Source organism: Anopheles aquasalis, chromosome 2 (assembly GCF_943734665.1).
Source record: "Anopheles aquasalis chromosome 2, idAnoAquaMG_Q_19, whole genome shotgun sequence".
Lineage (NCBI taxonomy): Eukaryota > Metazoa > Arthropoda > Insecta > Diptera > Culicidae > Anopheles > Anopheles aquasalis.
Genome location: NC_064877.1, coordinates 78,828,147 through 78,852,146, shown reverse-complemented (window position 1 = coordinate 78,852,146; position 24,000 = coordinate 78,828,147). Strand labels below are relative to the sequence as shown.

General features: G+C 47.2%; 4 protein-coding genes across 4 annotated transcripts in view; all 4 read right to left on the bottom strand.

Moving 5' to 3' along the window:
• LOC126581647 (T-box protein H15-like) overlaps positions 1 to 14,073 on the bottom strand; it is a 40,472-nt gene extending 26,399 nt beyond the window's left edge. Inside the window, exons 1-3 of the mRNA XM_050245453.1 lie at positions 13,260 to 14,073; positions 8,895 to 9,088; positions 8,696 to 8,826 (exon numbers count right to left, since the gene is read on the bottom strand). Of these exons, the coding sequence (XP_050101410.1) occupies positions 8,696 to 8,826; positions 8,895 to 9,088; positions 13,260 to 13,512 (578 nt within the window). The 5' untranslated portion in view covers positions 13,513 to 14,073. The remainder of the gene's footprint in view (positions 1 to 8,695; positions 8,827 to 8,894; positions 9,089 to 13,259) is intronic.
• Positions 14,074 to 16,981: 2,908 nt separating this feature from the next.
• Positions 16,982 to 18,486, bottom strand: LOC126577276 (endochitinase-like). The gene is made up of 4 exons (XM_050238779.1): positions 18,280 to 18,486; positions 17,684 to 18,214; positions 17,447 to 17,617; positions 16,982 to 17,361 (listed from the first exon to the last, which is right to left on the bottom strand). The coding sequence occupies exons 1-4, from the start codon at positions 18,484 to 18,486 to the stop codon at positions 17,059 to 17,061; spliced, it is 1,212 nt and encodes a 403-aa protein (XP_050094736.1). The 3' UTR covers positions 16,982 to 17,058.
• Positions 18,487 to 18,877: 391 nt separating this feature from the next.
• Positions 18,878 to 20,355, bottom strand: LOC126568976 (endochitinase-like). The gene is made up of 4 exons (XM_050225711.1): positions 20,091 to 20,355; positions 19,523 to 20,029; positions 19,301 to 19,459; positions 18,878 to 19,228 (listed from the first exon to the last, which is right to left on the bottom strand). Exons 1-4 carry the CDS (start codon positions 20,301 to 20,303, stop codon positions 18,923 to 18,925), a joined length of 1,185 nt encoding a protein of 394 aa, XP_050081668.1. The 5' UTR covers positions 20,304 to 20,355; the 3' UTR covers positions 18,878 to 18,922.
• A 2,404-nt stretch (positions 20,356 to 22,759) lies between these two features.
• LOC126577269 (cancer-associated gene 1 protein homolog) lies at positions 22,760 to 23,931 on the bottom strand. Its single transcript, XM_050238765.1, has one exon. The coding sequence runs from the start codon at positions 23,929 to 23,931 to the stop codon at positions 22,987 to 22,989; it is 945 nt and encodes a 314-aa protein (XP_050094722.1). The 3' UTR covers positions 22,760 to 22,986.
• Between the last annotated feature and the right edge of the window lie 69 nt (positions 23,932 to 24,000).

The window sequence follows — 24,000 nt, the reverse complement described above, 5'->3', positions numbered from 1 at the left end:
CATAGGGACCTCCGGGGCATTATACTATTATCCCGCTAATGATCGAAATGTCTTAACTCGCGCCCCTCGCACCGGAAATTGATGATAATCAAGTGGATGCTGGTTAAACATACGGCTCGTCCGTCCTTATATATGTTAAAAAAAAAAGTGGATGCTGGTCCTCGCCGCCACCGCCGCCGACATTTCTAACACTTTGAAAAGTCATCAACCAAAACAAAAAAAAAACACATGCCAACCGCTCGCGCTCCGAACGGAGTCTCTAATCACCGTTCTTATGAGGTCCACCAACAAACCCCGGGTGTCGCCCGGGGGGCGATGGATCGTCTTCGAAGGTTCGTGTTCCCGGAATCTCACCTCAAACCTTCAGGTCGATCTGTCAGTCAGTCATCGATACGGCGTTCCGAGACCCCTAATTTTAGCCAATTTTTCACCGAGAGAGCAGGCGAGGTGCGTGAGGAGACAACGGAAACAACTCGAAGCCTCGGACACGGGTGGCCGGTCCCGAGCGGCGGACCGTTTGCGTGTGGGCTGCTGGGTGGTCAAGCCATTCTTTCAACACTTCGGTCTACGGGTTCGGTCCGCTTCGTGGACCCATACAGCACTGGTCTCTGGAGAGAGAGGAATGGACATTGAACCGTTCTCGTCTTGGAGAACAGAACGTCGCTGTTGCTGGTGCTGGTGCTGCTGCTGCTGGTCGAATGATAAATTCGAAAACATTTTTAAGACACTTTCGTGCAACTTTTCATACTTCTGCCGGGTTTGTGGTCTCTCCGGGCTAGGCCTAAGGGGCCGCCCGTGTGTTGAACGAAACCCCCCACGGAGCTGCAACTGTCATACCGGTCGACGACGAAGGTGACAATATTTATCCCTTCACCCGGACGGACGCAGTCGTGGTGGTGTCGTTGTCGTTGTCGTCGTCGGCCAGCGGGCGACTCCTCGAGGTGGTTCCTGCTGTGAGCGCGCGCACGCCCTGGCTCGCACCCGGAGGTGTTTGCTGCGTGGTCATAAAAATGAATGTTTCAAATGGTGCGCTCCTTTCCCGTGCGCTGTACACTGCATCACCGGACTATCTTTTGGCCAAAGGAAGTTTTAAGAAACTTCACGCCGGACCTGTCGTCGGTCGCCGCGCACAAGGAACGAAATTAAAATTCCAAACAATAATTAATTGGAAAACTTCCCAAAAAATATAAAATTGAGGATAATACGATTATACGCCGACCAGGGACACCTCCTACTCGAAGAGGGGGGGGGGGGGGGGGGGGGGGTTGCGCCTCTAAGCCGGAACGCCGTTTTGTCCCACAGCGAACGATGCCGGTTATGCCGGTGGTCAGCATCGATTTGGATGATATCACACCTCCAGATCGCCCTAGAGGGCCTTCCCGATTCAGGACCACAAGCAACGGACGTTTTTCCTCGCAAACAATAACAAAACCGACTGCAAGACTGGAGGTCGAGGTGAGAATAATCGATTTATTACCATTTTGAGCGTGAATCTTCGCTGATGGTGGCTCCCGTAAGGAAGGTAGAAGTCACGTAAAATGCTGCTGCTACAGCATCGCCCCGACGAAGGCAGAAGATGAGGTCCCAAACACCCTCCCTTAACAATACCCCGCGAGTGGAAGCGTTACAAATGGCCATCGTTATTCTTGTATTTGTGTTTCTATATTGAAACGTCAAAATAGTCATTATTCTTGTTCCGCCCGCGTAACACAACCACTCGGCCTCTTCTCTCGGCAGATCCCCGTGGCATCCCGTGTGGTCTGGCCACGACCCGGGACTCTCCGTGCGGACAGTCCTCGCGCGGACCCCGCGGGATTTTAAGTAGATGTTTATTTATGATGAGAATACACCTCGCTAGCCGTTGGTGCGATTAATCTCGCTCGCTCGCTTCCTCTTCCAAATAGAGGAGAACTCCTCCGTCGCCCCAAAATGGCTCTCGACGACCAGTGGAATGCGAATTGGAGTGCGTAGGAGTCACCCAGCCTGAAATGTCATCGAAAAGGGTTGCCGTTCGTTGATTACGAGTTTGCGTGTCGCGCTTGCTCGGTGTAGGTCAACCGGAGCAGTTGGTGAGCCTTGGCCAACCGCCTGGTTGAGTGTTAAGGGCCGAAGGTTGTTGAAAGGGCTCTTTGGTGGTGGTGGTCCTTTCGCGCGGGTGGCTAAATGTCTTCATCCACCACACAACACTTTTCGTTGCTGACAGTTTGTTGACATTGAACGCGGTTTGAAGGATACGGTCGTAAAGTAACGATGGCCTCCGGAGATGGCGCTCGCCCCCCCTCAAAAAGTTCGTTCGTGATCCAATGAGTCATCGATCTCACGCTTAGAGGTCCTGCTGAAAGTAAAAGTCAACAAAACAAAAAAGACCAGACCCGGCCATGGCCAAGAATTTGACCAAAATGACTTCATTTAAGTTCATCGTCGTCTTGGTTGGTCGACTCCCTCTCTTTACTTCTCTCTCTCTCTCAGACAATCAACAGCTGGATGAAGGATTTTGTGTTTTTCGGGGGGGCGAAGCAACATACCAGATGTCTGGAGGGTGGTGGTGCTAATGATCGATTCGCATGCGTCGGTAGCATATTCATTTGCAACCTCACAATCCCCCCGTTGCCACCCGGTGAGACACGTTCACACTTCCCTGGTCCCTCGTCGGATCGTGTCGTTCAAAGTGGATCGTGACCTCAAATCTAAATTACCTGGCAAATCGTGCACCCAAAACGTTGTCACCGCACGTACGCCAAAGGAACAAAGGAAAGGGTTACAAACGCGTTACTTTTGAAGTCCGCGCTGAGCCGCCTGACAATTCTATCCCTCCGGAAAGGTGTGCGATTATGGGCGCGATAAACGGGAACTGCGACAATGTCTGTTGCCCTCACTCCCGGGCCTCTAATTGAGACCGATGATGATGAGTTGTAGGTTCAGGGAGTTTTTATCAAACGGAATCGACAGCATAAACCATTTGCACTGTGTGCTAAGTCTGCGTTCTCAGCACCAACAGCAAACCGACGCGATAGTGTCACCGAGAGAGTAACGGTCAGGGATCCGGGGAACTCCGACTGCGTAACAGGATACGGACAGTTGCACAGACGTCCAGACGTCCAGAATGGCCTCGATACCTCCAGCAGCTAAGGACAAACGTTACTCGACGCCCCAGACAGACACCACGGGGAATGTCTATTGTCAGCGGATTGTGAGGGCTAACCAGCACCACCAGCACCATCGAATTGGCCTCATAGGGTTCACATGGGATGGCTTGGCTCGCTGACAACCGCGTTTCAGGTTGTTATTTATGACGGAACAGGTTCGTCCGGTGGCTTAAGCTTCGGAACGGTGTCAGAACCGAACGAAAACGGTTAGGTTGTTAGTTCGGACCCCGGAGGTCGGGCGGGGAGCTGAAGCTTATGTTCGATCGTTACTCGATCAACACTTTGTCAACACTCGTTCAAAAGACGATTTTTCACCTCATCCGTTTCTCTCTCCCGCTCTGGTGGTCAGTATCACCACCACCACGGATGGTATCCGCTTTCAGCGATCAATCGCGCGGACGGAGTGAAGGCACGGCCACCAAGCGTTGTCATCGAGGGTGGCACCGAAAACCCCTCCTCCTTCTCCGTCTCCTGTTCGATCAGCACGGAGAGATATGGAAAATTAATGAATTTACAAATTAATCAGATAATGAGCGCGCATTTCGTAGAGCGAGGTGCGATCGATGGCGCGATCGAACTCATCCCCATCCCACCCCATTCCGCACCAGCGCTGGTGAGCTTGAATCGACGGAGGCGATCGATTCGCTCGATCGAGCGGTGGTATTTGCATAATTTATGTCACTTCTGGCCAATCGGTTACGGACGCACCGGAGTGTGGATTTCAGCCCGTTGCTGTCCTAGACGATCGTAGACCTTTTGGCATGACATTTTTCGAGATTTGTTCCATCACACTTCCGAGGTGGCAAACGAACGAGAGGACGATCGATCGATCGATCGTGTCCTCCCGGGGGCCGTTAAACGTTTTGTTAACATTGCGTGTTCTCGCACGCAGGAGTGAGTGAGAGAATGGCCTCCAAAAATGGACTCCCAGAGTCCCAAGTAACCGATGCATGGGAGGAGGATAATTAATGATCGCAGCGAACGCGCTCACGAGCCCTTTCAGGAGGTCAACCTCGCGAGAGGCTTCGGGATTTGTTCCAAGAGAAGCCAGCCAGCAAAGAACTGACACAAGGTTTTTGGAGCCAGTCGACGGTCTTCGGTCGTTCTGCAACAAACAAAAAGGGTGTTAATTAAGCTGTCTTCAGCTGGGAAGAAGATTGATGTTGCTGATGTTCTAGCAGCCGCAGGGCGCCCCGCACACCAACGGAGCCCTTTGAAGCCGTCCACACGAGCAACGATCGCAGGCTATCATTATTGTAGCATTCGCCTTAGCAGTTCTCCAACCAAGGGACCATGGAGCGTGGTTTACCCCTTGGCAGCGAGCACTCCTAATGAGCGAATCAGCGGACGTGCTCGGTGCTCAGCACAGCATCGCCCCAGGATCCAGCACAAATTACGAACTGGCACTGCGGTGTGGCCCGGGCCCGAGCAATAAAGTCATAAAGCACGTACTGTCTGGCGACGGTCTGCGGCTTATAGCGCTCCACGCGAGAGTGAGCTGTTATAAAGAAGTCAACTCCTAATGCCATCCACCTTTCATCGAGGATCGCACATTCTGTGAAGCGAAAGCACCGTCGATCGTCGGTGTCACTTCACTTGCCATGATTCGCCGCATCGATCGCCAGTCCAGAAGAGGAGCACAAGGAAAATCTCCCAAAAAGCTGGCTTTTGGGCTAAGCTGGCTGCAATTGAATTAATTTACGACCCCCTCGGAGGCAAGCTTCTGGCTCGTCGCGTATCGACTCGACGCAAATAGCTTCATTTGGCAAAGATTTGCTGGCTTCGGAGCGGATCCGCTCAACGCTACGCCGGATGCAAAAATGATCGAACTGGCTTTATGGCACCCGCCTGGGTGGAGAGGAATGCAACCCAAGGGCGCCACCCAACGTCAATCGAGAATGCCTTTAAGCCGCTTTCGAACGACAACCGAGCCAGGCCGTCGTCCGTCGATGGTGGATGAATATTGGCCCCAAAAGACTGGCTGCTGCTGGCCATTTTATGGCTCAACAATTCAATCAGCATAATTTTTCCGGCTTCCTCCCCTCCAATCAATGGCTTTCCTCCTTCAATTCCCGGGTGTGTCGAGCACACCCAGGTAACCGGACACTAGCTGGAACGCAACGCGACCGCAAGAGCGCTTATCAGGCGAGAGCGATCGGGGAATTCGAGGTTTTCGGGGCGACAGTAAACTAATCTCAATTAATTAAAGCCCGATAAAGCGTACGCACGCAACCGCACGCACGCCCGAAATCGATGTTTATGTATGAGAACATCGCACATCGAAACGGCGCTCCCGGCGAGGTGACCACCTGCCACGTTCCGGCCAGCCAGCAAGCCAGCCAGTTGGAAGATACTACGACAGATAACAGACTGGCCAACGAGCCAGCCAACCAGCCAGCGAACCATAAATCAAGTCTCGCATTTCGTTCTGCGCATTTCGCCAAACCAACGGCCTCGGTTTGTGCTGCTCTGGAGTGTCGGTGTCTCTGGCATCGTCCGCTGGCAGAAGCATCTCTGTTCCCCCTAGAATCCAGGTGAGCAGCGTCGGTTGAACGCGATCATCATCGTTGCTGGTCGCGGCTCTCTCTCTCTCTCTCTCTAGGGAGTCGTAAAGGAGGCCATTTCGTTCCGATACGGATCGAACCATTTTACGGGAGGCCAAGCCAGACACATCCACGCGCTGAATGGCGATTGAAAATGTGTCGGAAGGAAAGAAGTTATTTGCTCGCGAATGCTAGATCGATTCGCGATTGATTATCGTGCCCTCGGGGGGGCTCTCTCTGGGAACGATGAAATCGAATACGCGCTCGTTCGAAGATCCGTTTTTGGTGAAGCCATCAGAAGCCTCGAGTTTTGTTTATCTACTTCATTATCTAGTGGCAGCACATGTTAACAGCTTCTAGCTCATGGTAGAAGCTGCTCCAGTATGCTTCCTGAAACCCAATCAGCTGTGCCGAGTCAGTCAGCTCTAATCGCATTAAATCCCTGTTTCGATTCCGTATCGAGATCCGATCCCGATAACCCTGGCTAACTCGTTTATGAAGTGTCTCTTCGTTGCTTTATGCTGTGATAGACAACTGGGTATGTTTGTTTTTTGAGGGGAGCTGAGAAATCCAACGCCATATTGTTTGATCACACCTCTGCTAACGATTTAATCAATTAAATCAAATCGCATCTCATCAAAATGTTTTCAAACAGAGCGCTGCTCACCGATGGGAACAAGGAATTCAATCTTTCGTCATGTAATCATGCTTCAGGGTTTTTTGGGAGGGAGACAACAAATTTGATTTTAATGCCCAGTCAGCGCATAAATCAAGCTCGATAAAACTTGAGCCTGCGCGCAGCGATGGGCTATCAGTTCAGCGTGGCGTGCTCGTTGTCTTCCGGCGCGATCATCGACGTCTGGCACTTACTAATCAGTCTCCACACCACACCACACCACACCAGCGACCCCTTGCGTCGTTTAATTAAATTTAAATTTACTACCGAGCCGACAGTAAAGCCTCCCCTCCGGAAAGCTTATCAGCAATTTAAGGTGACAAACCGTGTGCAGCAGCAGGAGCAGCAGCGAGAGGACACCGGTCAACACACATACGCTTTGGGCGCTCGGTCGCGGTGTTATAAACGTAATCTTATTAATTTTTTATTGCACCATTCCGATCGCGGGTCCTCTCGTCGGTTTTCGGGGGTCCAGAAGAAGGTGGAAAGGATAGTGGAGGAGGCCGCACGTAAATTAAAATCCGGACTTGGGTGCCGGGGACAGGAATCACGGCCCACGACCACCGGGGGTCCTCGAAAGCCTCGTGTCGATTATAAACACCTTCCACCTAATTAAGGGGATCACAGTCCACCTCCTCCAAAACCCCTGCCAGTGCACCACGGGTGGCTCAGTGAGCCCCAGGGAGGAACAGGAAAAAAACAGATTTTTTTATATTTCTTCAACACTCGGATCGTTAATGTCCCCGTGGGTGCGTCAACGAGGGACGTTGTTTGTTTCACCGGAGCTGCTATCTGGCTTCTAAAACCAGCATGTGGCGAGGTGATATGCTGACAGCCCCCGGGAATGCCACCGTCTGCTGTTGCTGGATTGCCATTGTTCTGCTCTTCCTTGCACCCTTCACGATGAAGCAGTTTGATACGCTCGAGCATGATTAAACATGGAAGAAACGACTGCAATGCAAATGCTTATCAAATGCATTCGCCTTCACCGAGTAATCGATCACAGCACAGCACATGAGTTGTTTCGAGCAACAATTACACCTGCTGCTGTTGCTCCAGTTGTTGTTGATGAACCTCAGAGTTGGTTGGCAGTTTAATTGCATTTCGTTACATCGAGCATCGAGTAGTGGCGCAAACGGACACCATTTTTCCCGCGTTTGGTTAAATTGAAAACATCGTTGCCTGGTCTGGCATGAAACATTAATGTCACTCCAATCTTCCCGTCAATCATGAGCCACCTCGCGTGTACCAGCGGACGGTGTGAGTGGCCTTAAATCCTTCATAAACTCTAACGCTCTGGTACATTACTACCACGAGGAACACAGGTGTATCTGTGTCGCACGCACAACGTACCGAAAGGGCGCGTATGCAACAGATTGTGCATTTATTCAAAGCGCCCGCGCTAGGTCCACGGCCTCCGTTACTCCATTTTTCACGAACCAAGCTGTCAAATCGATGCTCGTTGGTGCCATTTTTCTTGCAACCGTCCGTCCCTGGATTCCGTTTATTTGTTTTTATGCTCTGGCCATCTGTGGTTGGGGAGCGCTCAAGCAATGGCGCTTGCCCAATTCGCAGTAATTGAAAATCAAACTGAAAAACAAGGCATTAAATTTTCAAATTGAAAACAAATGGCCCCACCACCCCAAACCAGCCAACGTGCCGGGGGGATGGCGATAAATTTTTCGCGACAAAAAAAACGATGCGGAAAGAAGGGAACGGGATGGTTGGAGTGTGCGATGATGCACTGCAGCTCGTGGCAAGATGTCTCGCTTTCATTTTTCATTCCAATAGAACGGGTGAAGTGTCAAATGTGCAGTCATTAATTGAAACATGAAATGATGGGACAGTTTAAGCACGATTATGCTGCCAAGTGTTCTCATGCTGGTAGGATTGGGATTCCTGTCAATCATTCAAATATTTGGGCATTTTTTGAACGACCCTCATGAACTCGTTCGTCATGTTTGTTCCCTTAGATCCGCATTAACATCATGCTTGCTCGTATGATGTGTAGATTAATCTCATTCTCTTTCTGAAAATTGTCTTTACGTTTTGGAGCATGAAAAAGCTTCCTTTTGTGAACCCTCTAGCAAGAATTCTTGGTACTCTTGACATGGAACATCTAAGAGACAATCTTCAACACTTCTTCAACAGGAACAGAAGCTCTTAACATAAGCGCTCTATGATAGTGAATATTTTTAAATTAAAGGTCGTCTTTTGTGGTCTAGTAATCACTTTAAAATCGCGTTATACAAATGAAATTGAAGATATGTATCAACCTTTGATCGATCAATAAGAAGTTTGCTGTTCTGTAATACTAAAGAGCAACTCACCTTCCTGTCTTCGTGATGATCATCTCGGTACCGAGCTCGTTGAACTTATCCCACAGTTCCTTCGTCTCCAGATGACACTGAACCGGTTGCAGATCCTCCGAGTTGCAGGATCCGACGATGGTAGGACGTTTCTATCAAAGAAAGTGTCGCTCGTCAGTGTCTAACAGATTAATGGACTTCTTTTCGTGCCAGAACATACCTGTGCCGGTTCCGGAGTTAACCGTTCCTCATCCGATACCGAGCCACTGTTGGGTGTTTCGGTGGTTCGCGAGTGCGTCACACGGCCACTGTCGGAGGATTTCGGTTCCTCCGAGTCACTGCACTCCTCCACATCGACATCTCCCTCATCGTCCGGCTCCGACAGCCGATCGCCGACGGATGAATTTTGTGATCCTGCGGGAAGCAACACAAAAAAGGGTGTTAGCGCGACGGCCAACGGCAACAGAAAGCATCCGTTTGCTGGAATACTATTTAAATTTAAATTATTAAATTCCAAAAACGCTCCACATCGAGTGTGAGGGTGAACCCAGCACCCAGCGATCGGCCTGGTTGGCACATGGCGGCTAGTTAAATATTCCATTAACACGACGATTATGGCTTGTTTAATAAATCAAACATTAATACGCATAAATTAATTCCGATTACCGCGGGTCACCTGCTCCGTCCGGCGCCCCGGTTTTGTGGGGAAGGTGGGGCCACCTTTTTTGTTGCACGCTTGCTGCTGGAGCGCCCGAAACGGGAACCCGGAATACATTAAATTAGGCGTGAAACAATAAAAAACAAAATACGCACCAGCCATTACGCAGGGCGCTTGCGTGGCTTTTGGGAGCCCACAGCAGAGGACGAGGTGGCGTGTGGGGTATGGTCCCTCCCCGTGTGCATTTGTTGTATTTTGGAAGCATTTTTTTATTTACCTCCTTCTACCACCTAACGAGATGCTGTCTGTCTCGGACGCGCGCGCGCGCGCGCAGACACATTCAGGGAACAATAGAGACATTTAGCACATGTTCCGAATGGTGCGTTGTTGAGCATTCGACAGGGGATGGGTGGTTGGGATGTGATGAAACATAAATGCATAACTAAGAAGAGAGAGAGAAAAAACACCCCCCGCACCACCAGCATGGACTCCAACCAACGTCCGATCGGAGCGTCCATCCAAAACAGGTTTTCCAGCCAACAACAAAATATTCATGATCGGCGTTCAGCGATGAGGCCACCAGGAGGAGAAGGTGGCAGAGGATAAGTGAAATATTTATGCAAACGACACACGGAGTAACGTTTTTGTGTGTGTTATTTTGTTGCTTTAATTTCAAAACATGAATATTTGCAATTGAATGGAATGGTTTGCTGTGGCGCTGTGGCCATCTTCAACCGGCCAGTCTTACGTCGGACACACTAATGCAGAGGATTAGGAAAGCTACAGCTTTTTTGTTATGCTGCACGCACTGCACGCATTTGGCCGTTTTGTTTTCGTTTGTTTAATCGGCATGTAAAACGTTGCCACAATTAAGCATTGGCGCTCAAACGAGCTGGTAGCAAATAGCATTTACTGTTCGATCGGATCCGTTGAGATCACTTTGTAACTCTGTTACCGCTTTTTTCTCTTCCTCTCCAACTCCATTTCGATGAGACAGAAATGGATGGCCAACAAAAAAACAGTCCAATAAAAACCGGTGATCGTTGGAAGACAATTTCATGAAAATGGATGAGCATTGATTTCGAAACCGCAGCGGCTACCGGGGAGCCTTTCGATTAAAAGCGAGAGTATTTATCACACCTTGGGAGGTGAAACCAACCCGCAAACTTTCGCTTGGTGTCTCATCCCGCCATCGCGACCGCTGCAACTCATTTTTAATTGACATTTTTATGGGTCCAAGGCCTAGCTGCCCGTACCCATATATACTATACCAAATCGCTTGATTCGTTGTTTTGTTCGTTCGATAAGTTGTGCGTGTCTTATACATGCTAACGAGGGGAAACGTAGGTTGAGTGGCGTAAGTAAACATTGTATCGAGCGCAGCAATCGACTAAACAGCGCCTCCAGCACACCCGCCAACGAAGAAAAGGGAGGAAATGGTTGGATATCGGAAAAGCGGAAGGATTTACCCGCTTTTTACGATCCCGTACCGGGTTTCAACACTTTCTTTGGAGGCTTTCCTTCTTTCCCCTCAAAGGATGTTTTAGTTTTCATCGCAGCTAGAACCCTCGGGTTCAAAAGGGAATCGATTCCGTACTGTAATCGTCGGCTACAGAAATCCTTGGCTTCCGCTGGGAACCTTCAACGGCACGCATCGTGCCACGCACGCAATCACGCACCACACACCAACCGCTCCACGCTGTCAACGGAACGTACCACAACCCTTTTTCGATCGCTCGAAGGGGAGGGTTGAGATGGGGTGGTTTTTGTTTTTCTTTTCCGTTTTCCGATTCTTTACTCAACCACTTGCCACCCCCTGGCGCTGGTGCGTGGGTGGGGCAGAGAGTTAAATGAGTTTCATCAGCTTCCTTTCGTGTTGAGGGCAGGAAAGTAATTCCAAGACGAGTCGGCTCGGTCTGGAGCAATCTGATTTGCCCTAGCTCTGGCCAAGGGGCTGGCTCTAGTCTAGCGGCTTTTTCGGGGACGCCGATTTACGATAATGGTAATGATGGGCACCTGTGTAAAGTGCGAACTGTTCGCACCACCTCCCCGGGCCAAACGGGCGTTGCTCGCATAAGCTCCGGAGGGCGTTTGTGGTCGGAGAAGGTTTATCTAACTCCCGCCGTCGCGGTGCGCTCGTTGATTAGCTCTCAGGGAGCGAAGTCAAGATGTTTGTTGGATGATTTTGAAGATGCGTCTAGATTAGCGGTCGCTTGTAGAGGGTTTATGTGAGTATGTGTGCAGTTTGAGGCTTCCTAGAACCATCATTGTGTTGTGTGTCAAGATCAACAATCACCACAATGACAGTTCAGTAATGACCTTTGCCTCATCTTATGCCTAGCTCGTCGCTGGTTCGCATTTTCCATTCGTGTTGGCCAGATTAAAGTGTGTTGGATGCTTGCAGATAAAGAATGTTACATAGTGCTGAAAATTTCCCCTTTAAAAATGTAAATTCTATATGATGAAGTAGACATTATTCAGATTTAAAATATTTAAATAAGAGATTTAATTAAGAAAGAGTCGATTAATCAAAATTTTAAATACTGTTTTATTTTTTATAAACTAAAAGTAGAGATTAAGAACATGATTATGTTAGCTAGTAATAGCTTGTCTTTGTCTTTTAATAAACAAGAAGCTTTCTAGATCAAATAAACTCAAATTCAACAAAAAGTATATCAAATATCTATTCTATTCTATTGAAAATTCTTCTCTAGATCAATCTTCTGAACACATTCCAATTCAGATAAGCCTCCAAAACCACTCCACCCCCCATTACGAATGGCGCCTCGGTGCGCGGGCGCGCGCCGGCCTCAAATTCCCTTTCTCTCACGTATCATGCTCCTTGCAGCCATTAAACCATCAGACACCAATCACCGGGGTGCAGGAGGAGGCGGTGGCCACCGGGTTCGAAATCAGCGGAATTGTTGAAAATTTCTGCTCCCGCTGAGTTCATTAGAGGCGCTTTTGAGGCGCGAACTGGCTGGCTGGCAGGCTAGGTGGCAGGGCAGGTCGCTGATTGCAGCCTGAATTATGACAGGCTACTGTCCGCCTTGTTTGCATTCCGCGCAGTCCACCGGTTGGTAGGCAAATTCCGCAGCCGCAGCGTGTGTATAAATCAATTTTAAATAGATTATCGGCTCGATTAAAACGGCAAACGGAGGTCCGAGACCGAAGCGGCAGCGCCACCAGCCCACAGCCGGGCCAACCTGAACCATGCCAGGCCACGAACTCAATCAACTGGCCGCACCACTACTGGCCGCGGTGGTGGGTGGTCCTAGACTGACGCAATTCAATTAAGTGTCCACGAGTGTTGCAACATTACACCCCCGTGCACCGCGCGCACCACGCTTATGCTACGTCAGGACCCGAGGGGATCAATGGAATTCCCCGAGAGGGTCAGCCAGCGGAGGTAGCCAGTGCGAGACCTCTTTGATCGGACTCGACTCGGGCTGGTCGCTGGTTTCACTCTTGACGCCGCATGCTCGTTCAACCAGAACGTCTATTTGCCTTAATCCCTCTCTCGCTGATTGACTTACTCCCGAGGCCCGAGACGGAAATTCCGAAGGACAAACTGAAGGCCAGCGTCCGTCAACGCCAATTAGTGCGGTGATAAGCAGCGCGCTTTGTGGTCGATTGCAGAGCATAATTAGTGTCTTCGAGGTCACTTTTGGGGTCCCTAAAATGTCTTCTTATCTTTCAAACGCAAAGCGTATTCATCTCTGGAACTCTCAATTAACGACGTAAATCTTTCTTCCCTCCAATTGACTACCAGGAGAGCACTTATTGGGCAGTTTTTTTGTTGAGTTGCTCGATATGTTTTGAGTTGTTTTCAAGCCTAACGTCTTCAGGTCAGTGGTAAGAAGCATGTAGCAGAAGAAAAAGAAGAATCCGATGGAATTGGTAGGAGAAAATCGAAAACAAACTTGCCACTTACGAAAACTGCTTCCAGAGGGCTCCTGCTGGAGCCCTCCCGCAGTGCCATGATCGCCGCAATCGAAAAGTCCGTCGCTCCCTTGGCGACCGCAAGGGCAGCAGCGGCGGCCGCCGCAGCAGCAGCAGCAGCACCCACCGTCGCAGCATTAGCCGTCGTCGTCGTCGTCACCGGTCCGGCATCGAGCACCGTACCCTTCGTCCCCACACTTCGGCCCTTCGCTGTCGCACCATTCGTCTCCAGTAGCATCCGCTTCGGGGCGTTTCGCCGGTTCGTTTGTGCCTTGGACGCGGATCCAACGCCACTCGCGGGTTCCCGTTTCCGTTTGTATCTCTCAATTTTGTCGGCTTTTTCCCGGGCCAACACGTGCGGCAAACTGGCAAGGTCTCTGACGACGGACGACGGGTGGACGAATCACTAAAGTGTCCACAAAACGTCACCGTCACGCACTCATCACGGGAACCGGAATGTCACTTGGCAACGGGGCTACTTCGCTTTGCCGACGGCAATTCACACTAATCGCACACACAGAGGCACGCTGCGCTGTACACCACGAGCACGAGCACTTCCTTCCTTACCACCGATCGTTCAGGAGCTGACCTTGGAACCCTTGGCACCCTTTACCGGACGGATTTACCGAAATACCGAAAATACCGAAAATGGAAAACACGAAAATCACTTTCAAACCCAGCAGGAAATCGTTGAGGGAACCGGAAACGCAGCGGTGGTGATGGTAGTGGTGGGGGATGGAGGCGCTTTACTTCGCGAAAGCGTGCCAGCGAGGAGAACCCGCGAGGATTCGAGCGCCGGTCAGCGAGCCTTCGAGTTTCGAGAACTGCACCGAATGAATGAATGAACTGAAGATAGGCCTGGCCTGAACCGGGCGCCTCCACGCCGGAGCTTTCTTCTTTTTCACACCTTTGCACCACGCACACACAAACAGCCGGAACTGGAAATCGGCCAAAATGGCGCCAACCGAAGCGGAGAGGCAGAGAGGAAGAAGAAGAAGCAAACGGGCCAGCACTCTGATTGGTCAGTTCGTTCACTTCTCTCACTCTCTCTTTCGTTCCTCTTTTATCTGTTTTTTTGTCTTTTTTTTCGATGGGGGTGGTGGAGAAGGGTGGAAAACTTCGGGAAACTTCGGAAAACTTCGGCTTGCGTAAATGTGTTGGTGTGATGTTATTGTTGGCACAGTGTATGCCGCGTGTCGCGTGAACAGCTATTTGCGAAAAGTTTTTTGTTTGATTGATAATATCGTCTATCGAAACAATGCAATTTTATGATTTGTTTGATAAAAACGTTAACTGTTTATAATACACAATGAATCTTTTCTTAAAAAAATACGATGATTTCACAAAAAAATGCATGTGACAATCCCAGTTTGTTCATCTTATGAAACGAAAGAAGGTAGAAAGATTTGGTTTTGAAGCAATAATGTTATCAAACACAAATAACGCAATTTACTCAGTGTTTCAAAACAAAACTCGATGAAATTTAAATTTTGTATATTTCTTATTAGATCATTTACTTACTTACCAATTTAAAAAAAATGGAAGGAAAAAAATTTTCCAAATAAAACCTCCCATGGAGCTCGAAACACCACGAAAAGACGTGCCCCGAACCTCACTTCCATTTGCAAGCCATCAAAAGGAAGGAACGGTAAATTTTATTATTTGCTCGCAAACAACGCCTACAAACACTTTTTACCAAACCGTGGCTTTCTCATTTCTTTTTTTTTTCATCTTTTGTTTCATTTCATCCACGGGCAGCACGACCGCACTTCCGCTTCCGTTTTGTCTCATCGAGGCGCAGAGTGTGCGCGAGTCAATTTATGTTTTGATTAATTTGCATACATAAATAAATATCTCCGTAATAAGTCATTACGGTCGGGGTCCGGGTGCTTCTGGTTTCCCATCCCCCGGTCGTGCCAGTGCAGCGAAGCGAAGAGAGAGAGAGAGAGAGAGAGAGAGAGAGAGAGAGAGAGAGAGAGAGCAGGCGAGAAGGTGTTTGGCGAATCGAAAAAGAGCCAGCCACCAACGTTGCACGCTGACGAGAGGCGCCACTGACATTTCAATCAATGTTTGTTTAGGCAAATTAGAGGCATCGAAGGATCGCTTGCATTTGCATATTCCACCAACCCTGGGTGGGTTGCGGTGTGATGCGCTAGGATACATAGATCCTTCTGGGTTGCTGCTGCTGCTGCTGCTAACGTGTCAGCGTGTGGTGGGATTTATGTGTGTACATGGTGCAAATACATTTATATATTTATGCCTCGTACTGACACACGAATTTGTTTTCGCCAGAGGGCCGAACGGAGCGCCACGGAGCACGATGTACGATTATGAAATTTGAATAAAATTTATTAAAATTCCATTCGGTAAACATGATTTTTGAATGGCGCCCGCCTTGGCTTCCCACCCCGACCAGTGGTGTCAGCTGGTAGCTTCCATATGTCAGATCCAAGCGAACAAGCGTTGTGGTTGGCGACGGGTAATGCTGCAAATCCATCCACCGCACGTTTGGGTGTCCTTTGGGAGTGAAAATAGTTCAGAAAGCGCGTCCCCCAGAGCGCGACCGCCCGGAGCTGTCTGCATTGGCTTGGCGGATGATCGAAGCGAGTTTCCATTTTGTCACAGATAAGTAATGGCTCGCGTGTTGGATTGGTAGCTGGTGGAAAATCCCTTCCGAATTGCTCTGAATTGTTTGTGTATGCAAATGTGAAGGATTTAAAGTGTTTAGCCCACTATCGTGACCGTATACCGTTTGGTTTGACTTCTCCTAGTGCAGCCAAGCAATCGCACTAGCGAAGGAGAAAGTCAATGGTTCGTTGTAAATGAGAATTGGTCCCCAATAATTACTCGCCAACGTGGCGTGTCGTAAATATGGAACACTTTTGCATTAATTGCTCGGACTTTCTCCAAAAAAATAGAGAGAAAAAACATTCCCATCCTCATAATGGGTCCTTCGATGCCTCTAAATCAGGACATAATGCCTTTTAGAATGATTTCTATTTTTTCCTACTGTGGAATGGTATTTTTTTTAATTTTCTGCAACATTAATTGCTAATTTGCACCATCGCCGCGGATGTGGCTCGCATGGAGCCGCGATTGCAAAATTAAAAGAAGCAGCTGCAAAAAAAAGGACCACCACCAACTTAAGACCCGAGGGTCCCATTGCTGGCAACGGGAATCCAATTAAAAGCACTAAACATAACACTAGCCACCTTTGAGTAGCGGAGATGGTGGCCATTTCGCACTGCAGTGATATCGTTTGCATAATTTCGCGTCAGCTTAGAATGGATAATGAATGAATTTGAATTCAAGGAGTACACTTTAGACGCACTGATGATTGGATGCTAGCTATCGCGAAGAAATCCATTTATCGTTCCTGATTATTCCCTCAACGATCAACGGGTGTCTTTAGCAGGCTTGTATCTAGCAAATGCTAAGATGCAAATGAGATTCTCCCAAAAACTAAAAGTGATCGTGGCTGACGTTAGAATGTTTCTCAAAACCGGTTCGCAAACACAGACTAACTGGTTTGCACATTATTACCTGTTCTTCGCCACCTGATATGCGTGATCGATCGAATCAGCATTGATTGTCATCAATTGATGCCGAGGAATGTGGTTTGAGAGAAACGATCGTTAGATAAAGCATGTTAAGTAAATATTTGGATTCTTTTACGATTTTGGGACTAAACTGTGGGGAACTTTTATTACAAAACGTTATTTTCTTTTGCGCCTTATCGATTTGTGTATTGTTTCGATAGTTGCTGTGCAGAAGTATGTAGTAGCTAGCTCCACTCGATGGCAAATCCAATATCGGACGGGATGGTACGCAAACGGCTCGAGAGGTACGATGTCAGAGGATACGCCTGGCCACAACGACCATAGATGTCATCGTTATGAATATAGTCCAGGTATATTCCACCTAAACGCTGCTCCTCAACCAGATTCATTTTATAGCTGAGGGAAGTGGTGTCATCATAGCTGACTCGCTGGTCTTGTCCATTACCGAGCCTTCGAATTGCATACGGCATCAACCCATACGGATCCCATCCGAACGTCCATCGGTACTGCCGGAACGATTGGCATAGCTGGCCAGGAAGTAAAACCGAAAAGAGTTTAATTTACGTGAAATTAAGTCCATCAAATTCCATCCTTTACAACGCCACTACGTACCTCACGATATGGTAATCGATTTTGAGCATCTTCGTTCCAACCCATGAAATGGTTCCCGAAAAAACCATTCCCATCGCTTTGATACTCCTTCCGGATGCCGTAGAGTGCGATCGCGAGAAGCATTTTCTTTGGCGGACATCCCGAAGTTATCCAGCGCTGAGTAGAATCGGTCTGCGAAGGAAAACGCAGAAATTAGCAGCATATTTGACTTCACTCCGTTTTGATGAAGATTGTTACCAAATCGTACACGAACTGTGCGTTCCCTGGTATCCTGAAGCCAAATGGTAGAGCGATCGGCTTGGTATGTAGGGGAGCATGAGAGTCCCCTAACGGCACGTCCTTGGCATCGAGCGTAACGTAGTCAGCTAGCTCACAAACTTCAGGTACATTGTATGAGCTGGTGATCGCATTCGGATGGATCGAAACGCGAAACCAGATCTCTCGTTCCCGGATCGCACTTTGACGCTTTATGGATGTAACGAGCTGACGAAGATCCTGCAGCAGGTTCACCATCGAGATGCGATCAAAGTCCGATCCACCAAACTCCGTCGTTCCTCCCGGCGTATTCCAATTGATCTCCACCGAATCGGCATCAAACTGCAGCAGCAACGTACCGATCAGCTGCACGAACGCTTTCCTTCGCTGACCGATGGCAGCCATAGCGGAATAGTCGTTCTGCGTTCCGCGAATTGAAGCCACTATTACCACCGTGCTGGAACGCTTCCGAATGCTGGATACGAGCGAGCTGAACATTAGCTTGTCATCATCCTGCATTATTTTGAAGTAGCATGACTCATTGATCACTTGAATACAAAGTGCTAATTTATGCTTACGTGAAACACCATTTGCCGTCCGATGATCTTGGGAAACTTGAAGCCTTTGAAGATCACATGGGTGCACACTTCGAGCGGGATATAGTCTGGAGGGTAACCTGCTTCCGGTGCTCCTGGATAATCATAGCTGCAAGCGAACTTTTTATTTTGTGCTTTAACCACGCAGGGAAGCAAGACTACGCACAAAAGAAACCTTAAACTCTTCATTTCAGACCAACCACTTCCTATTTTATAAACACTTTCGATGCTTTCCAGTTGACAATCGGATGAGAACTGTCCATTCCGAACCATGCCTGCCAAAGATTCTCTGTTGATCTTATAAAGTGACGTAAGCACGGGAACCTGTTTTCGTTTCGCACGTGCTAGTGTGGCTGAGGCTTCGAGTATGATTGGAGGCAATAAAATGCGACAAGAAACGCGTGAATGGAAAACAATTTGTCTTCGTGAATAGCTTGGATAAGCAATAAAAAATATGAAAATAAAAAAAATGAACACAAGCATAAGCATAGCATAGCGGGTATGTGGCTGTAATGTAGAATTTTAAGAACCTAATCATATAAAAAATTAGTTTAAGTCGCAAAAGTAAGTATTGGATACATTTCATTAGATTTATTTATTGCAAACACTACGGAAAGTGTTGAATTCACTGGCTCCATTCAATGGCAAAGCTAATATCTGAGGGAATGGTTCGTAATTTGCTCGCAAGGTACGACGTCAGTGGATACGCCTGGCCACAACGCCCATAAATGTCATCGTAATGCACATAGTCTAGATGAATACCTCCCAAACGCTTTTCCTGCACGAGATCCATTTTGTAGCGAAGTGAGTGGACATTGTCGTAGCTCACACGGTCAAAAAGCGCATTCCCCAGTTCTCTGGTGGCGTATGGCATCAATCCATAAGAATCCCAGTTGAATGTCCACTGATTGGTGAGGTAGGACAAGCAAAGCTGAAAATGTGCAACCAATCACTTCAATCAGTTGGTGGTACGGAACGCATGTAAGAGTGTGTCTATTCTTACCTCACTGTAAGGGATATACTTTGTGTTCACATCAACACCACTTGGAACTTCAAAGCTAAATACGTGCTGATACTGCTTCTGAACGCCGTACAGTGCGATTGAGAGAGAAAGTTTCTTGGGCGGGCATCCTTCATCGATCCATTGCTGAGTGGAATCGGTCTGTAAAACACAAGACACAAATGTTAAACACAAGACACAAATAATACGAAACACTTGACGTACAATGTCGTTCTTGTAGTAATCCAAGCTCGGTATGTTGACTCCTGTCGGCAGATCAATTGGTTTGGTGTGTATGGGAGCATGTGAGAAGCCTATGGGATACTCTTTGGCGTTCATCATGATGCGATCAGTCAGCTCACACACTTCCGGCACATTGTATACGCTCGATATCGGTCTAACGTGATTCCACACTTGAAACCAAAGCTCCCGATTACGACCCCTGGCACTACGACTAACTGACGTCGCTATCTGTCGTAGGTCTTGAAGAAGCGTCACCATCGGGCTCCGATCGGTGGTTTCGGGAGAAATCCAGTTGATTTCGACACCATCCGCATCTAGCTCCAGAAGCAGTGTTCCTATGAGCTGCACAAACGCGCGTCTACGTACACTTACACCACCGGTGACCGAAAAGTCCTTCTGAGTTCCACGAACCGAGGCCACAACAAACACCTCAGTAGATCGATTACGCAAGCTGGAAACCAGGCTACTAAACGCTAGCATATCATCGTCCTAGAGTAATTGAGAAGAGGTCAGTTGCTGCTCAACATCACTGTCTCTGTTAACGACTCACGTGAAACTGCATTTGACGCCCAACGACTTTGGGAAAGCGGAATTCCTTAAAGATCACATGGCTGCACTCCTCCAAGGGAATGTATTCTGGCAGGTAGCCTGCTTCACGGGCACCAGGATGCTTGTAGCTACAGGCGAGAAGCTTAGTCTGGGCGTTGATCGTTCCCAACACATAGCAAACAACTAATAATTTCAACCAAATTGGACTGAACATTGTCAGCAGGAATCAAACTACTGATCACAACTGACACTATCGGTGGCGTCGATTCAAGCGCTGAAGCAGAACTGTTTACATGTGCCATTAGAAGCCGGTTGTTCAAACAGACGGTGTGATGTTACTTTCGTTCGAAACCTGTTTTGATACTGATCGCGTCATTCAGACAGCGCTATGACAAATCGTTGGCTTGCCGGCCAACATATCTGCTAAACAACACATACACAATGATAGCAGTTGAATCTTCCCTGGTGAGTTAACTATTGGGTGTGCTGATTGGTTGGGTTAGAACTCTTTTACATTTCTTTCTCAGATTAGTTTTGACGAAGCAATTGCTCTTCAATGTAAAACCTGACAAGAATACTAAATAGTTTTCCAACCAGGAAATCTAACCGGATTGCTATAATGTTCACAACCACACGACTTCAACGATGTCGCTTCTGCAGTAGATTGCTCATCAATTCAATTATCCACTAATCTTCCTGGAATAAGTGTCTTACACTTTGCACCAGCTTCACCGGCACCTGGATGTCCAGAAAAATGTCAAGATGAATGGACAGACTGGCTTAAGTGCACCTGTGGAACGTGGCTTCTCTCGTGTTCTCTCGGGTTTTTATTTCGTTTGGGTGCCCGTTTGAGCGTGCATGGCAGCGTTGTTTGCGTTTGTTTTGCAAATGAAGGGAGAGTTTTTATAACATTAAAATTGTTTATTTTTCATGATTAATTTCATACTTGTTAAACATCCAAAAAGAGTGGGACTACATGCTGTTGATGAATTAGAATGGTGGATAATGCTAAATTGAAAATCTTTTTCTTTGTTAGTTACACTCAAGGTTAATTCGGTACCAAAAAAGGCGCATTTTTGAAGATTTTTTTAAGAAATAATTTTTTAAAATGAATGTCATACTAAACAGCTACTTTTCAAGAATGTTTGGATCCACTTTGGGGGAATATTAATTAAAAACTTCATCCCTGGCTTCAAATTTAGGAAGGTATGTTTTCGGAAAGCTGCTTTGTCCGATGCCCATCGTACCGGCATGATGGGTCATCAGAAATATGCAAATCAATATTCTATTAATAGATTATAAGTTTATCCAGTTAGCCTCGTCGATTTTTTGATAATTTTTCCATTTTTATACTGTTGGTAGCATTTTTATGTTGGAAAAGTGATGAAACTACGGTAAAGGATTTATAAATGATCAAACCGGGTTCGTCGTTTAAACAGGTAAGTCTTTTGATTTGGACCAAAAACACTGCCCATCGTAATTGCGTGATGGATCACCAGAAAAATACAAATCAATATTCTTTCCATTCTTCACGTCGTTTGTAATATTAACGAAGAAATCCCCTGGTTGTGGCGGATACTATTAGACCGCCCGCTTTTCCTCTTTGCTGGCTTGAGTCATCAGTTGCGAGGCCTCTTCGCGGATTGGGAACAGAACTCCAGCTTGCCACGATGGAGGAGCATTTATCCATCATTTCGGCATGCAGAGGTATCAGTTTGGAGATCGATTTCTGCGAGACACATTTCTGAAGATTCCGACCCCGGCGGTCCTTGTTTGAGTGAATCCTGATTCAAGTTAGAACCCCAAGAGGTCTCGCATAACAGCCACGGCATTTTTGGCTCGATTGAACTGAAAATTGTATAAAATATTCTTGATAGGTTCAGCATTTAAGAAAAAAAAAATACCCCACCCTCCACGATGGTTTTCCGGAAATTTCTAATCGGTTCAAAAACGTCCGATTCAAATCAAACCTCGAACGTTCACCGCTAGAAGACGCTTTCACAGTGCTCTCTTGCGATAAATGTCGAAAACTGCATTTGAATCGACCGTTTCCTATCCGTTCAGAAAACCGTCGGGAGCGGATCAGGAGTTACTTTTTTCTATGAATATTTGTGTTTTTAAGAGTATTCTCTCCAATTTTCAGTTCAATCGAAACAAAAATGATTAAGACACAGCTTTTAAAAAGTCGCCATACATTCGCTACACGCGTGATTTACAAATCCTTGCGAATGGGACATCCTAACGAGGTGAAAACCCTCAGGAATCACTCTAAAATTAACTGAGGATTGGAACGCCACTGGAATTGCTTTCCGCGATTACGTGCGATACTATTCTAATCTGTGTTTTTCAGTATCTCTGAACGCCGAATCAAAATGATAAATTAAAGAGTCGCTCAACGCTCAATCAGGTGCTCGCACTCTCGTAACTCACAATTGTTACATAAAACTATTAGCATGAATCATTGCAGTTTTGCGCATTACGTTCTTGATGTTTTTATTCTTAAATAAATCAAATTGGTGAGTTCATACGTAGAAAATATGTGTTGCTAGTTTTTTGGTTAAAAATGTGTCAGTTTATTTGTCTGTTTTCTTGGTATCCCTTTGCGTCGTTTGCTAATTCAATGGTTGTATCAGCATTAGAGAATAGCTAAGGCCTTGCCAATCATCGTTAAAATTGTACCAAGCTATTTTGTCCGCTTGAATCCCACTGGCATTTCGATAAAGCCCGTTCAAATGAGCATAATAGCAAATATTGAACCACCAGACTCCACTCCACTTCTTCGCACAATTACCATCAGCCTTGTTATAATTATCTCTACCTGTTGCAGAAAAAAAGATAAATTTCATGTTTGAGACTCAGCCATAGCTCTCCGTTTCCAAATCCCCTTAGATAATCCATCAAGTAATTGAAGCTAAGTAATCTGTCGAAGTGATATTAAATAACAATCCAACCAGCTCATCCTGTTCACAATGGCGTAAAAATGTTTGCTGTTTCATTTTTTTTGTTCTGATCGGTGCCTGAAGCTCTGCTTGTTCTTTTAAGTGATTTTCTTGATGTTTCGGTATCTCCTTCGGCTGCGTTTGCACCTCTTTCTGCGTCTGGTTTAATAGATCAAAACTCGGGTCCTGATTGTTCCGTATTCCCGCAATTAATTGTTGTTGAATCGATGTTACATTTTGAATTGTTCTTATTGATGTGTGGAGTTCTGCTTGCCACTTTGAATGCTTCTCTGCATCTTTCGCTATATCCTTCAATTGCCTTTGCATTTCCTCCTGCACCAGGATCACCAGACCATAGCTCTGCTCCTGATTGCTGCGTATTTCCGTGATTGCTTGTTGCGACGCTGTGTGCCACTTTGTTTCATCCTCCTTTTGTTGTTTGATCTCTTCTTGCAAGTTATTCAGCAATTCGATGCTTCCCTCTTGCAATGCTCGATTAGTTGCAATATTTTGGAGAACCTCCTTCAAAACGCGTGCCGACTCGATTTGGTTTGCCTTGATCGATGTTTGAACCTCTGCTTGCCACATTGAAACCTGCTGTCGATCATTCATTGCCTCCTTCCGTTGTTTTAGCATCTCTTGCTGCATTTTGCCTAGCAGCTCAAGTGTTTGCCTCAACTGCTCTTGATTTTCCGAGATGGACTTTCGTTGCTCTTGCACATCTTCACGTAGCTCCTGCAGCTGACGGCTTATGAAGTCATGTTTGGTCAAAAGCAATTCCAAAGCGTAACCCGATACGCCTTTTGAAGACAGTATATTCGGATGCACCACTTTGTGATCACTGCTCACTTGCTTTGCCACTGCAATCAATGACACGAATATGCACCAAACTGCACGGTACATGGCGTCGAAGCACTTGGCATAAAAATAATGCGTCTTGTCTCGTTAAAGTAAGCACCACAAATGCTTCGC